This window comes from Ochotona princeps, chromosome 7, assembly GCF_030435755.1.
Source record: "Ochotona princeps isolate mOchPri1 chromosome 7, mOchPri1.hap1, whole genome shotgun sequence".
Taxonomy (NCBI): Eukaryota; Metazoa; Chordata; class Mammalia; order Lagomorpha; family Ochotonidae; genus Ochotona; species Ochotona princeps.
The window spans coordinates 67,419,368-67,435,992 of NC_080838.1; the positions used below are offsets into that span (position 1 = coordinate 67,419,368).

The 16,625-nt window shown below is 43.2% G+C and overlaps 1 protein-coding gene across 4 annotated transcripts in view; it reads left to right on the top strand.

Annotated features, from left to right (window-relative positions):
- The window catches only part of CDKL2 (cyclin dependent kinase like 2), a 35,337-nt gene that overhangs the window by 16,232 nt on the left and 2,480 nt on the right, over positions 1-16,625 (top strand). For 3 of the 4 annotated variants that reach the window (XM_058667208.1, XM_058667206.1, XM_058667207.1), the window contains exons 8-12: positions 4,382-4,517; positions 5,280-5,578; positions 6,427-6,520; positions 13,782-13,905; positions 14,134-14,240. In XM_058667208.1, coding sequence (XP_058523191.1) covers positions 4,382-4,517; positions 5,280-5,578; positions 6,427-6,520; positions 13,782-13,905; positions 14,134-14,240 — 760 coding nt within the window. Of the gene's footprint in view, positions 1-4,381; positions 4,518-5,279; positions 5,579-6,426; positions 6,521-13,781; positions 13,906-14,133; positions 14,241-16,625 lie in introns of those variants that run through there. The other variant, XM_058667209.1, reaches the window with a different exon arrangement.

Genomic DNA, 16,625 nt, shown 5'->3' on the forward strand with positions numbered 1-16,625 from the left:
ACTATAATGTGCTGGGACCTTTAAGGGTCGCACTGTGGGTGCCAGGGCTGCCAGCCTGGCCTAGTGTTTTATGCTGCCCATTGCGGGCATCAGTGCAGTGGACAAAACAACAATAGTGAGATGAGTGACAGTGGCACTTCTCTGGCCTTGCAAATGGTTTTACTACTTAGCTCAGTAAGAGGCAGCTAAAATTCTCAAATTTCTATCTATACGCAGTAAGTGTTGTTTTCATTGAAGTAATGGAAGAAAAACTCTAACCTCCAAAAAATACATAGCTAGAAAACTGAAGAGTGTTTTGAAGAAGACTTTTGAAGATAATTGTGGATATTTTTCAATTCCAAACCAAACCTCTGAAAGTACTTTCTTAAAGTTTAATTGCATTTTGAAATCAGAAGCTTGATCACTGAATTTTTCTCCCTTTGTTAAAATTCATTTCTTTTGCTTTTTAAGCATGTCTTTTGCTCATATATACTTAAAAAAAAAACAAATTTAAAAAGATTTCTTTATTTGTATTGGAAAGGTAGATTTACAGAGAGAAGGAGAGACAGAGAGATAGGTCTTCATCTGCTGGCTCACTCCCCAAGTGGCCGCAGTGGCCAGAGCTGAGCTGAGCTGAGCCAGTCTGAAGCCAAGAGCCAGAAGCTCCCCCCAGGTCTCCCACACGGGTGCAGGGTCCCAAGGCTTTGGGCTGTCCTAGACTGCTTTCCCAGGCCACAAGCAGGGAGCTGGAAGGGAAGTGGAGCAGCCAGATCATGAGCCAGTGCCCACATGTAAAACCAGGAGTTTAGCCACTAGGTTACCACACTGGGCCCAACAATTGGTTTTAAAAAGATTATTTATTTATTTGAAAGAGTTACAGACAGAGAGATATCCCATCTACTGTTCCACTCCCCAAATGGCTGCAACCACCAGGGCTGTGCCGGGCTGAAACCAAAAGCCAGGAGCTCCATTAGGTCTTCTGTGTCGGTGGCTGGGACACAGGTACTTGGGTTATCTTCTGCTTTCCCAGACTCATGATCCAACTAGAAGCAGCCAAGGCTTGAACTCATGTTTTTATGACATGCTGGAATCACAGGTGGAGGCTTAACGCTCTACATGACAATGCTGCTACCCCCGTGCGTTCTTGTAGTATCATGCATATTCATTTGGAAAGTATTAGTTTGCTACATTATATAAATCTTTTTGAAAAAAGAAGACTTACTTTTTATATGAAAAAAGCAGAGTTACAGAGAGAGAATGAGAGAGAGAGAGAGAAAGATCTTCCATCCACTAGGTCACTCCCTAAATAGCCACAGTAGTCAGAATTGGGCCAGTCCAAAGCCCAAAGGCGTTAACTTCTTCTGGGTCTCCAGTGTAGGTTAAGGCACTCCAGCACTTGGGCCATCTGCTGCTGCTTTCCCGGATGCATTATCAGGGAGCTGGACTGGAAGTGGAACAGCCAAGACTGGAATAGATACAAATGAGGGAAGCCAGTGCTAACACGGAAACTTAGTCTGATAAGCCGAAGTACCAGCTCTGGGGCCCAGCGGCTAAAGTCCTGGCCTTGAACGCGCCAGGATCCCATATGGGCGCCGGTTCTAATCCTGGCAGCTCCACTTCCCATCCAGCTCCCTGCTTGTGGCCTGGGAAAGCAGTCGAGGACGGCCCAATGCTTTGGGACCCTGCACCCGTGTGGGAGACCCGGAGGAGGTTCCTGGTTCCCGGCTTCGGATCGGCACAGCACTGGCCGTTGCGGCTCACTTGGGGAGTGAATCATCGGATGGAAGATCTTCCTTTCTGTCCTCCTCTCTGTATATCTGACTTTGTAATAAAATAAATAAATCTTAAAAAAAAAAAAAAAAAAAACGGCCCAGCGGCGTGGCCTAGCAGCTAAAGTCCTCGCCTTGAAAGCCCCGGGATCCCATATAGGCGCTGGTTCTAATCCCGGAAGCTCCACTTCCCATCCAGCTCCCTGCTTGTGGCCTGGGAAAGCAGTTGAGGATGGCCCAATGCATTGGGACACTGCACCCGCGTGGGAGACCCGGAGGAGGTTCTAGGTTCCCGGCTTCGGATCGGTGCGCATCGGCCCGTTGCGGCTCACTTGGGGAGTGAATCATCGGACAGAAGATCTTCCTTTCTGTCTCTCCTCCTCTCTGTGTATATCTGGCTGTAATAAAATGAATAAATCTTTTTTTTTTTTTTTTTTAGATTTATTTTATTTTTATTACAAAGTCAGATATACTGAGAGGAAGAGAGATAGAGAGGAAGTGGAGCTGCCGGGATTAGAACCAGCGGCCATATGGGATCAAGGCGAGGACCTTAGCCACTAGGCCACGCTGCCGAGCCCAAAATGAATAAATCTTTAAAAAAAAAAAACCAGCTCTGAATTATACAAATCTTAAACATGCAGACATATTTTGTTATGTAATATCAAAAGTAGTCACACAGTAAATAATCAAGAAAATCTTGGGAAGTATTAGGAACCTGCTAAGATGACACTAGTGAATACAGTTTTGAGTATCCATCAGGAAATTCTAGGGACAAGAGCATAACCTTTCCCACGGAATATTAGTTTAACAGAATATCAATCATTCAGTTGTTTTATCAAATACATACAAAAATCTCTTGGGAAAAATGATGCCACCGTATAATCCATGATCCAGCAATGAATTTGACAAGAGAAAAAAGAGTATTTGGAATAAATAAAACAGAAATAGAAGACATCAAAACACATGGGATGCAGCCAAAACAAAACAAAACAAAAACAGTATGGATTGGATTATGGAAGTTACACTTTCCATGCTGGTTTCCTTATAGAAGAGAGAACATATGGTATTTGTTCTTTTGTGATTGACACATTTCACTGAGCATAATGGTCTCTAGTGGGACCACCTAGTTGTAAATTTTAATTTTGACATAAATGTTACCCATTGTTTTCCTTAAATAACTAGGTCACTTTGTTTATTTTAAAAAGGAAATGACTGGGCTCGGCACAATGACTCAATTGGCTAATCCTCCCCTGGCAAAGTGCCAGGATCCCATATGGTTTGTGTCCCAGATGCTCCACTTTTCATCCCGCTTCGTGCTAATGGCCTGGGAAAGCAGTGGAGGTTAAGTAAAGCCTTGGGACCCTGAATCCACATGGGAGACCTGGAAGTAGCTCCTGGCTCCTGGCTTTGCATCAGCTCAGCTCTGGCTGTTGCGACCATTTAGGGAGTGAACCGGCAAATGGAGAATCTGTCTCTCCTCTCTGTAAATCTGCCTTTCCAATAAAAATAAATGAATCTTTTAAAAAAGAGAGAGTATAACTGCCAAATATAATCATACTTTTTGTGCTAGTCTCTCAAGTAAAAATGCTGCTCTGTGAAAAAAAGTGTCTGGTTTATATCTCAATCACGCAAGACAACCAGTGCAGTTGGATTTGTAGTATGAGGTGCTTTAGTCAGTTCGTGCTTTGTCACTCTGAGGGTAAAAGGTAACACTTGCAACTGATAAAGTCAGTATGCTTTCACTACTTCATCAGTGTTGTTCTAAAGGAAAACTACTCTAAGGAAAATGGAGAATGTGTGGTTATGAAAGATACACTGATTCCTAGTACAGATTGGTGCCACTACTTAGGTTCCTGGTAAGGTGTCCCCCAGCAGGTCAAGTGTTACAGAGGAATAGAAGGCATCTTTATGTTAAGATAAGAACAGCTTGGGCCCCGCGATAGCCTAGTGACTGAAGTCCTCATCTTGCATCTGCCGGGATTCCGTGTGAGCACCGGTTCGTGTCCCGGATGTTCTACTTCCCATCCATTTTTTCTTAAAAAAAAAAAAAAAAAAAGATAAAAACAGCTTGGTCTTTGTTGGCCTGCAGCTCCTTCCCCACCAGCACCCCCTACTCTCCCTGGCTTTACAAACCACTGGTTCAGAACTGATAATCTGGGCAAAGATATTCCCATTTCAAATAGCATAGTACGGTCCCGGCGCCGTGGCTTAGCAGCTAAAGTCCTCGCCTTGAATGCGCCGGGATCCCATATGGTTGCTGGTTCTAATCCCGGCAGCTCCACTTCCCATCCAGCTCCCTGCTTGTGGCCTGGGAAAGCAGTGGAGGACGGCCCAATGCTTTGGGACCCTGTACCTGCGTGGGAGACCCGGAGGAGGTCCCCGGCTTCAGATAGGCACAGCACCGGCCGTTGCAGTCACTTGGGGAGTGAATCATCAGGCGGAAGATCTTCCTCTCTGTCTCTCCTCTCTGTACATCTGACTTTGTAATAAAAATAAATAAATCTTAAAAAACAAAAACAAATAGCATAGTACAACGCTGAGGTTTCAAAACTAAAAAAATCTCACAGTTCAAATTTTGCATAAGCTTATCTGTCCCATCTAATTTTATTTTGTTGACATGTGTTTTTGTGAAGGTTTCCTCAGGAACTACAGTTAAAAGTACAGAAAGATGCCAGAAGTGTATCGTTATTGAAAAAGTCCCAGAACAGAAAGAAGGAGAAAGAAAAGGATGATTCCTTAAATGAGGAAAGAAAAACACTTGTGGTACAGGTAAATATGTTTGTGGATTTGAAATTTAAGCGAGAAAAATATGAAAATTTTTAATATAGTGTTTTTCAGTGGCCAAGTTTTTAACTTTCACATTAGTTATAAAAATGTGTCTTTTCTATATAGGTGCTACCTATTTTCAGAATTTACCATGTAATGTTTTGAGTGCTTATTGTATGCCAGACTGTGCAATAGTGTTTATCAGGAAAGTACAGGACACATGTATATGTGTATGCACGTGGAACATACACATGATCACTCATTTTCTGTACATGATATGAGGGGAAAATACAATGTTAGGGTTTTACATAGAGTTTTTAAATTGAGATTTGGATATGTATTTGGATATATGTTGCTTTCCCTCCTGAATTATCCAGCAAATTCCATTCTACCAAGTTACTACTGTCAAGTGAACCAGAAGAGGAAGGAGCTCTCCATTTTGTGTTTGATGATTCTGAATACCTAAGAACACAAATGATATTTTTGATACTTCTCCTGGGTTTTCCAACAGAATTACACACACACACACACACACACACACATACACACAACTCTGTTTATAGCAGAGTTTGATTGAATTGCATTTCTGGTCTTTATTCATCTTGATGAATAAGCATCTGGGTCTAATTTTAGTTTCACAGGGAAAGAAATTTTAAAAAGTGGATGCAGGAAGGTAAAGTTCTGTCCTGGTCAACAGGTGTTTTGTAGGAAGAGATGATCTTTCCTCCTCAGATCACTAACCTGAACATTTCTATTCATGGTCAGGATAACAACACTGACTCCAAAGTTAGAGATCCTAAAATAGTTAAAATAAAAGGATCAAAACTCGATGGAGAAAAAGTCGACAAAGGCAGTCGACCTTCGAATGCGGGCTGTCTCCATGACAACGGGACAAGCCACATCAAAGCAGTGCCTTCCACAAGCCTGAGAGACTGCAGCACCGTCCACGCTGATCGTACAAGGAGTGCAGCCGTGGCAATTCCCCCACTGACGCACGCTCTTTCAGCCGTTGCACCTGCTGTTAACTCTGGAATGGGGACTATCCCAGGAGTTCAGAGTTACAGGTATGAACTGGGAAAGCAAAATTAAAATTTATTTTTGAGTGTATCTGTAAGTTAAAAAGGCTTGTCCATTCATCAGCATTGTTTTATTTTGCATGCTATTTATTTTTGTCAGAGAACTGTTTCAAGAGATCTTTTGGTTTAAGGTGTGATGAAAATTATTATTTGGTCAAAAGAATTAGCCAGAGTCCTATGAGGTACGGTTTTATTGTTTAAGATCAAGAAGGTTTATAGGAGCACAGCACCGTGGCATAGCTGGTAAAGCATCCCAAGTGGGTGCCAGTTTGAGTCCCAGCTGCTCTTTGCTGGTGTGCCTGGGAAGGCAGTGGCGGAGAACCCAGATGTTTGTGCTGCTTCGCTCATGTGAGGGATCTGGAGGGGACTCTGGCTGTGGACCCCTGCAGCTCCTGCTCTTGTAGCCTTTTGAGAGGTGTACCAGCAGATAGAAGATTTCTCTTGGTTTTCCTTTCTCTCTCTCTCTCTTTCTCTAACTCTGCCTTTCAAGCAAATAAATAAATCTTTTTTAAAAAAATCTACAGCTTTTTGACATGATAATGTCAAATGAATTGATTGGAGGGGCTATTGCTGCCTACTGTGACTGAGCATGTAGTGGCACAAAGATGTTTCTCGTGTGGATTTCACTGAGAGAAAAGAAAGTTACCTGGTTGGTACAAGCAGGAGCAAGATGAGAGGCATGAAGATAGTACGAGAGAGGATGTTTCACAGATGTATACGCATTGGATATTTGAGAGTAGGCATTTAATTCTGATTAAACTGTGTGACACCTGTTGGTGTGTCTTTTGACTTGGAGCTAAAAAAAAGTACTGTTTCTTAATTTTTTTTTGTTGCAGAGTGGATGAAAAAACGAAGAAATATTGTATTCCATTTGTTAAGCCAAATAAACATTCTCCATCAAGCATTTATAATATGAATGTGACTACATCAGTAAGTAAAATATTCAGGGTAATAGAAGAACAAATGTTAGTTCTGGTCTTTTATTAATATTAAATATGGCAGTCAATAACTGAGAATTTTGCTTAGAGACAAATAAATAAAACCTTAAATAAGCGTATGTCATCCAAGTCTGTCATTGTGGTAAATATGGAATTCATAAGTCTGATGGTTTCAGTATAAAATGTTGCTGTATTAGTATCTATCTTAATTTTTGTTAACATAGTAAGTTTTCTCAATGTAATGCTTATTGATCAGTTCTTTTTTTAAAGTCATTGAGGTTAAATTGTATTGTTATCTTGCCACCCCAGATTTTAGTGGGAATATTCTGTTTCTTCATATTTAACAAATATCTATTGGTCATCTGCTATAAGCAAGTCTGTGAGTATCTTCATGCAGTTTGTAGTCTACAGGAGGGTCCACAAATTAAAATAAGGTGTCAGGTTCTCACAGTGAAAGCACGTATGAGGTTCCAGAGTAGCACAGGAGGGAGCATCATTCTTCTGCTTAACACCCTCTGTGGAGGCTGGCATTATGGCATGGTGGGTTAAGCTGCCGCTTGAGACGCTGGCTTTGCCTATCCAAGTGCCAGGCAAGATCTAACTGCTGTGCTTCTGATCCAGCTTCCTGCTAACATCCCTGGAAAGACAATGGGAGATGGCCCAAATACTTGGGCCTTCACCATCTGTCTGCGAGACCAGGATGGGATACCCAGTTCCTGGTTTTGAGCTGGCCCAGACCTGGCTGTTATGGCTCTTTTGAGAATGAGTCAGTGGGGGAAAGACCTCTCTTTGTGTATCTCTCCCTGTCACTCTGCCCTTCAAATAAATAAATAAATCTTTTAACACACAAGCACACACCATCTATTAGCTTCTCATTTCTGAATAAAGGCCAGTGAGTCCCTACTTGATTAGAATGCCACACCTCTCTCCCATCTCCAGGTATTCTCTGGCTTTCTTTTTCCATCAGTCCCAAGCACTCTGATTTCCTGAATACTTCTGGAACACCTTCACACAGACGCCTTCCTTTTTCTTTACACACGCTGTTCCCTCTGTTTTAGAACATTCTGCCTGCAGATAATGCAACAGTTTGCTTTTGCCCATCCTTAACTCATGTGAAACCTCAGTGTGAACTCTACTTTGTACTGTAATTCATCTTCTCTACCATCACCCTGTCCCCGCTCCTTGCTTTCCCCCTGCTACTCCCATGCAGCCTTGGCTTATCTCTGGCATCACCTGTATATATACTCATTTTATGTTACCTGTCTCCCCTAACTAGAATGTAAGCTTCCGAGTTAGGGATTTGTGCCTGGTTTATCTTCCTCGCTGCCCTACTCCAGCACTGGAACAAGGCTTAGCGCATCGAAGTTGCATAAGAAATGTGAAAGAATGAATTTCCTTCACACACACACACACACACACAAAATGGGAGGTAAGGACTTATTCCTAAAGATACATGTCCTGCACATATCCCCTTTCTCTACTCATTATTTTTTTAACTTAGTTTTTTTTTAACTTTTTTTTTATCAGCAAAAATTTACATCATTATGGAATTAATTGACATAGTAATGAGTAACCAATATGTTAAAAGTAAATGCGAGTTCCTAGCCACCTTCTGTGACCACCTCATTGACATTTCAATTTTAGTTTATACACAACATATAACATTCATAACATAACATGTTATACATAACATCATATCATCTTAAATTAAGGCAAACATGTGGTATTTAACCTTTTGGGATTGGTTCATTTCCCTTAGCATTATGGTTTCCAGTTTGGCCCATTTGGCCACAAAGAACTGCATTTTGTTTTTTTTAATAGCTGAGTAGTATTCCATGGAGTAGATGAACCATAGGTTTCTTATCCAATCCTCTGTTGATGGGCATTTTGGCTGCTTCCATGTTTTTGCAATTACTGATTGTGCTGCTATGAACATAGGAGTGCATGTTGGTTTCTCATGAAGCAGGTGTTTTGGATATATTCCTAGGAGTGCTATTGCTGGATCATACAGTATGTTGATTTTGAGTTGTTTGAATATTCTCCATACTGATTTCCATAGAGGCTGTACCAGCCTGCAGCCCCACCAGCAGTGGAGTAGGGTTCCCTTATCCCCTCAACCTCGCCAACAAGTGTTGTTGGTGCTTTTATTCATGTGGGCCAGTCTTACTGGCGTTAGGTGGTACCTCATTGATGTTTTAATTTGGATTTCCCTTATTGCCAGGGAACTTGAGCATTTTTTCATATGTTTATTTGCCATTTGGGTTTGTTCCTTTGTGAAGTGTTTGCCCATTTCCCGTGCCCATTTCTTGAGTGGCTTGTTTGTTTTGATATTTTGGTTGTTTTGTAGCTCTTTGTATATTCTGGAGATCAGCCCTCTATCACCTATGTAGTGTGTGAAGATCTTCTCCCATTCTGTGGGTTGCTTTTTACTTTGTTGATTGTTTCTCTAGCTGTACAGAAGCTTCTTAGTTTGATGAGGTCCCAATTGTTTATTCTGGTCTCGATTTCTACTGCTTTTGGAGTCTTTTTTAGGAAGTGAGGGCCTACCCCTAAGTGTTCCAGTGTGTTTCCAACATTTTCTTCCAAAAGTTTGAAGGTTTCTGGATGTAGGTTTAGATCTGTTATCCATTTAGATCTGATCTTAGTGTATGGTGAGAGATGTGGATATATCTTTTTGTTTCTGCAGGCTATTAACCAGTTGTCCCAACAGCATTTATTGAACAGACCTTCCCATTTGCCTGGATTGTCATTTGTCTTTTTGTCAAAGATTATTTGGCTGTACCTGTTTGGGTTCCCTTCTGGTGTTTCTATTCTGCTCCATTGATCTTCCTCTCTATCTTTGTGCCAGTACCAGGCTGTTTTGATAACCACTGCCCTATAGTATGTCCAGAGGTCCGGAACTGTGATTCCCGCTGCTAACTTCCTGTTCTTCAGGATGGTTCTAGGTATCCGTGGTTTTTTGTGTTTCCAGATGAACCTTTGGATCATTGTTTCCAGTTCCATGAAGAATGTTTTGGGCAATTTGATTGGGATTGCGTTGAATGTATATATTAACTTAATTTTATTTTGGATGTTTTCATGGTTGGAAAGGATGCATACCCATGAGGACCACTGATTAGGTTGGGAGGGGTGAGACATGGGTGGGTGGGTGGCACAAATGCTTCTGGTTTTCCTTTTCATCCCTTTTCTCCTGTATCTAGGTGGGGGGAGGGAGGAAGGGCTACTCCCAGCTACCCGAGTGGGGAATGTCCACTTGATTTCATCTTGGAAAACCCAATTTGGAAAAGATGTTCCGAGGTATTGCTTGAGTGCTTTTGATAGTTTCGAGATGCTGTTTGTTTCTCTGCTCCAGGGTTGAGCACTGCCTGCCCTGGGGTCTTGCATGTGCCAATGGGTCCTGCAGCCCAGTTTGGCCTAGTTTGTTTCTCCTTGGCATTTGCCAGTTGTTGCTGCAAACTTGCTCTGCCTAGACTGCTTCCCAGTCCCAGCTCATGCTGGGAGATCCTGCAACTTCACCCAGCCCAGCCAGTCCCCAGTCTCAGCCATAATGTGAACTGGCGGGTGTTATGTCACAACCTGGCCTGGCCTGCACCCTGTTCTGCCTTTTACATCTGCCAGCAGGTTCTGCAGCCTGGATCAGCCCAGCCTCCTCCCAAACCCCCAGTTCCATGAGTGTTGGTGAGTCCTGTGGTCATGCCTAGCTTAGCCTATCACCACTCCTGCCTTCGAGCAAACCAGCAGGTGTTAGAGTCCTGCAGGAGCGAGCCTACATATTCCCCACAGAATCTGCCTCCAGATCTGCTTCTCTTGTGTCCTTGTTTGTATCATGGCCCACCTCTCCCCCACATACTGTGGAGTAGCCCTGCCAGGCAGGCCCCCTAGCCATAGCTTTGCACTGGTGATCGGTGGTTGATGCTAACTAACCCAGCTCAGGTCTCCCACATGGGCAGGTGCATTGATGTGACCCAAAAGGGTCCTCCGGTTTCCCTCCTCCATACCACCCAGACCCCCGATTACCTGCAAGTGCAGTGACCTGCTCAGTGAAAATCCCCCAGAAGTCGTCCCTAAACTGCAGCGTACTCCCCCAGTGGTCCCTGCTCCTAACCCCACCCCTATTCTCTAAGCAGTCCACAGCCCCTATTCCTGCAAACGTGTGGGTTCCTGAGTCCAGTCTTCTTGCGGGGCAGTGTGCCGGCCTGGGGCCCTGCCTGCCCGCCCTGGACCCACGTGCATGCATGAGTCTCCATGCCCAGTCTGCTAGCATACCACGACCAGTGTGCCAGCCTGGGACCCTGCCTGGACCAGGTCCTGAGACCTGTTCTGCTGCTGGCATACTCATTCTTCTTTTTTTTTTTTTTTAGAGCTTTTTTTTTTAATTACAAAATCAAATATACAGAGAGGAGGAGAGATAGACAGAAGATCTTCCGTCCAATGATTCACTCCCCAAGTGAGCCACAACGGCCAGTGCTGCGCCGATCCGAAGGCAGGAACCAGGAACCTCTTCCAGGTCTCCCACATGGGTGCAGTGTCCCAAAGCTTTGGGCCGTCCTCGACTGCTTTCCCAGGCCACAAGCAGGGAGCTGGATGGGAAGTGGAGCTGCTGGAATTAGAACCGGCGCCCATATGGGATCCCGGGGCTTTCAAGGCGAGGACTTTAGCTGCTAGGCCATGCCGCCGGGCCCATCTTTTTTTTTTTTTTTTTAAGATTTATTTGTTTTTATTGGAAAGGCAGATATACAGAGAGGAGGAGAGACAGAGAGGAAGATCTTCCATCTGACGGTTCACTCCCTAAGCAGCCGCAACAGTTGGAGCTGAGCCAATCCGAAGCCAGGAGCCAGGAGCTCTTCCGGGTCTCCCACGCGGGTGCAGGATCCCAAGGCTTTGGCCTATCCTCGACTGCTTTCCCAGGCCACAGGCAGGGAGCTGGATGGGAAGTGGAGCTGCCAGGATTAGAACCGGCGCCCATATAGGATCCCGGGGTGTTCGAGGCAAGGACTTTAGCCACTATGCTATCGTGCCGGGCCCCATACTAATTATTCTTAAATATGAAAAATGTAGTCTTGAATTTCTCATGATTTGAACATTGCATTGGATTTTCTTGTCCTAATTGTTGGTTTGTAACTTGTGTCTCCATAGTACTTTCCTTTTGGATACCACTCTGTTGATATCTTTGTGAATATTTGTGTTTCCTAAATCCCGGTTTGCTTTAGGAGATTGTTTTAATCAGCAAGTTCTTTCGGGGGAACTGGCTCAGTAATGTTTTGTTGGAAGTGATGCCGATCTGCTTTCAGGCATTATGTAATCAGCTGTGGCTGGCTGATGATTATTTCTGTTTATTCTTTGGAAGAAGTAATTGAGAGGGAGTGAAGAAGACGTTATCCACTGCAGTCATTCCTTAATGGAAAGTAAAGCAGGCCAAGATGAGCCTTCTTCATCTGCTTTGCCGCAGATCCACACCCGCCTCCCGTGCTTCATGCCTTCATTCTGAGATGCCAACAAACATTGTATTCTAAACGTGTGTTATGTGCTTCATATGGATCAAGTCTGGTAGCTTGAGTTTATTTAAATTTTGCTTGCAGAGCTCTTTTGTAAACTAATTATTTAATTGTATAGCTGTTTTGAATCCAGAACTTGACTACATGTTCTATTGCAAAGTAGGCAGGAGCTGGCATTGTGGCACATCAGGTTAAGCCTCTGCTTGCAGTGTTGGCAACCCGTGCTACATCAGAGCACTGGGTTGAGTTTCAGTCGCTCTGCTTCTCATCCAGCTCCTTGAAAATGCGCCCGGGAAAGCAGCGAAAGATAGCCCAGGTGCTTGAGCCCCTGCCTCCCAGGGGAGGCCAGATGGAGTTCCAGGGTCCTGGCTTCAGGCTGGCCCAGCCCCAGCTTTGGCAGAATTTGGAGAATAAACCAACCGATGGAGTCACTGTACCTTCAAACCAGTAGGATGAATATGTTTCTTTTAAAAAAAAAAATAATAATGAAAAGATAAGGCAAAAAGCTAAAGGAAGAGACTCAACAATCTGCTATATAGGACTTTTGAAGATTTTTTGCAGAATAGCATGATTTATTAAACAACAAACTTTGTGCATCAGAAAACCCAAATTAATTAATGTTGTCATTACATGTGTATTTGCTTTGAGCATCTCATTATAGATATGTATGTATGAGTTCATATCCATGTGAATTGTTTTTTAGTAAATCACATAATCTATGTATCACTTATTTTTGAAATTGTGGAGATGAGTCCAGTACTGTGGCATAGTGGGATAAGCTTCCATTTATGCTGTGGACATCACATTTGGGAGTTGGTTGAAGTCCTGGCTGCTCTTCTTCTGATCCAACTTCTTGCTTATGGCAGCAGAGGATGGCTCAAGTCCTAGGGCCCTGCACACATGGGAGACCCAGAAGAAGCTCCTGGCTCCCGGCTTCAGATTGGCTCAGTGCAGTCTTTTGTGGTCATTTGGGAACTGAGCCAGCAGATCGGAGATTCATTTTTTTCTCTTTTTCTCTCTTTCTGTAATTCTGCCTTTCCAACAAAAAGAAACAAAATGTGTGTGTGTGTGTTTTAAGAAAAAATATGGAGAACAGGGTTTCTGTGAGTCTCAAAAAGAGTAGCAGAGTTCATCAAGGTGCATAGTTAAAATGCTTCTGCTGTTTGTCATTTTATTTTTCTGACTTTATTTTCCATACCTAATCACACTAAAAAATTATGAGAATAATTGAAGTTTTTTTTAACTTATCAACACATATTCCTAGGAAGTTGGTATGAGTGCTGACTCAACAGGGACAGATATAAAAAACAGTGAACAAGATTTTTTACTGAGAAAGTAAAACAAAGTTAGGAGGAGAGGAGAGACTGTCCATGGAGAGAAGTGGCACACGATGGGGCAGACGGCTGCACCTGCTGGCTGCAAACCCTGCAGGTGTCGTGTGGCCTGGCCTGCGTGGCCTCGCGGAGCAGAGTGTGGACCCCTGTCCTGCAGCCATCAGCGCTTCTGTGAACTGACGCTGGATTGGGCCAAACTCATACCCACCCACCCAAAAGCTACTGACTTGTTAGCAATTTTAACACATTCATTGAATAAAATTGTTTTCTATGTCACTGAGCTCCTTCCAAGTTGTTTTTTCTTGTTGTTGTTTAAGTTATTGTTCTAGCCAATTCAGTTACACACAATTTGGGGTACAAACAAAAGAGGGAGAGCCTAGTTACCTTAAAGCTGCTGTTTTCATGTTTGCCTTTCTCGTGTTAGGTCTCTAGTGAAAAGAATCTCCTTCAGGCAAATAAGAAGAGAGGGGAGTACTCCAAGACAGATGTGCGTCTGCCTGAACTGAACTATAGTCATCTCCCTGAACTGAGGGCCTTGGAAGGCATAGGTATGTTTGTGATGTTACTTTTTTCGGCCGTTTGGTTGACATTAGTTAAGATGTATGGCAATTGAACTAGCAATATAAAATAAGTAAAAATTCATAGTAACGTTCTGTATTTAACTAATAGGCAAAATAAGTACATACTGAGAGAAATGTAGAATATGAAAACTAACATAATATCTATTTTTCTGCCCCTCCAACACCCCCCCCCCCCAACTGGCTATTTGTATCTAGCTCGACATTCTAGGCTAGTAAGAAAGGAGAACAAAATCCTTCCAGAAACTCGGATTCCTTCTCTGGCTGCTATTGACCTGCACACCCCCAGCACTGCAGTGCGCCAGGTACAGCTCTTTATAGATTGGACAGCACTTGAGTCTTCCTCAGGCTTCAAAAAACAGTCCTGTTTTTGGGGGGCTTTTGTTTTTTGTTTGGTTTTTTTGTGAGATCTATAAAACTGCTCGGTCAGATTTGTTTTATCGTCCCTTGAACTTTGTACATTACTGCATATATATTTACGTAAACATTCACCAACAGGGGCCTGGCGTGATGGCACAATGGTTAAGGTCCTTGCCTTGCACGCGCCAGGATCCCATTTGGGTGCCGGTTCTAGTCCCAGCAGCTCCACTTTCCATCCAGCTCCCTGCTTGTGGCCTGGGAAAGCAGTCGAGAATAGTCCAAAGCCTTGGGACCCTGCACCCACGTGGGAGACCCGGAAGAGGCTCCTGGCTTCGGATTGGCTCAGCTCCAGCCGTTGCAATCACTTGGGGAGTGAATCATTGGGTGGAAGATCTTCCTCTCTGTCTCTCCTCTCTGTATATCCGCCTTTCCAATAAAAATAAGTAAATCTTTAAAAAAAAAATTCACCAACATAAGTAATCCATCTTTGCAATGCAACATATATGTGTTTGTGTGTGCAACCTCTCTGTGTATGTGACGTAGTGTGTGTTTCCTGATAGCTTGTCATATTTCACTGCATTTACCCTGGAACCAGAACCTAATTTTCAGAGAGTGAAATTGTAACTATTTATGGTTTTAAAATGAATTACCTTTTTGACATTTTTCCCATTTTACACATTTGCTATTCCATAGCTCGCTTTTTCCTAACTTTCTTTGAACTCTTTAGAACACGTGTGTTTAACTCATTGTTCGCTTAGAAGGCTGGAAAACTTTTAAATTGCCGAGTCAGCCACTGCTTGCCATGAAGGTCGAGTGTGGATTGTTGAACGTTCCTCCTGACTCTGCAGTCTGGGCAACTCTGTTTTGAGACTTAATTCTCCTTCTTCTTAGGAAAGCATCTCCCTGCGTGCGCATGTTGCCTGCTTGCCCATGTGGATTCCTTTTCCACGGTTACTCTGCCATCATCCCACAGAGCTCTCTACAAACGAGGCTGTTCTTACTGTTGAGGATGGCCAATGAGAGGCGGTGACCTAGAGGTGCCAGGCAAAGTCTTTGCAGCTGCTTTTGTTTTTCCCTGTTTCTTGTTGTCAGCTTCTGAGGCAACATTTTAATGGAAACAAAGCAAAGTTCCTTGTGTAAAAATTTGTTACTGTCACAGACTCCACACTTGAGTGCTGCAGAATCCCACTAGGTTCCTTGTGCATTTTTATGGTTAGACTTCATGTTGATCTTAGAGGTGTTGTGTTTTTACAGAGCTGATGGAACCATCTAGGTTCGTACAGTTGAATAAAAGCTTTGGCTGCCTTCACATTTCTTGGTTATTTTTATTTGCTGTTCCCATCTTTCTGTATTTGTAAACAGGTTCTGCATTTGTTACTTCAATTCACTTGTTCAGTTTCCAGCTGTATTTAAAGTACAATCAAGGAGAAAATAGGAATAATATTTATTTGTTGGATGAGCGGGTCTGTTAATGTGAGGTTCGACAGGGTGATTGATAGGACTGTTCGGATCTTCTGTTCCTGTAATGTTTTTTTTTCCCCCCCTGTTGCTTACGGCTGTCAGTTCCTGGAACAGTGCTGTTAAAACGTTCTTACTATAGCTGTAGAATTGTCTGTTTTCCCTTTTTATTTGTCTGTTTTTTTTTTTTTCATTCATCATAAGTCTCTATTAGGCACCAGTACACTTGTAATAGTTTTGTCTTTCAGATATACTATCTCTTTAATCTCAGAAAAGATTTCTCTAACATGCTGTATACTTTGAAATCTGTTTTACCTGAAGCTAGCGTAGCTGTTTGGCATAGTTGTTGAGCCATCCATAGAGATAGCTGCCTCCCTTGCTGGAATGCCCTGGCTCTGATTTTCCAATTTCGTCTTTCTTTTAATGGAGACTCGGGGAGACGGTGGTGATGCTGAAGCAGCTGAGCCCGCTACCAGTGTAGGAGAGTGGATTGAATTCTGGCCAAAGCTGGGAGCCGGGAGCTTTGTCTCAGTCTCCCACGGGGACTTGGATCATCTGCTGCTGTCTTTCCAGGGGCATTAGCCGGGAGCCCAGCCAGAAGAGGAGCAGGTGTCTCAAGCTGCTGCCCGTGGAAGATACTGCCATTGTGAAAACCATTGTGAAAATACTCAGTTATTTGAGATAAAGAGGGAGAGATAAATCTTCCATTTGCTTCTCAAATTCTTAACATAACCAGGCAAAAATCAGGAGCCAGGAAATTCATCCTTGTCCTTAGGTACAAGGGGCCCAATGCTTGAGCCATCATCCACCGTCTTCCCACGTTAGCAGGAAGCTGGATCAGAAGTAGAGCGGCCAATACTTAAACCAACACT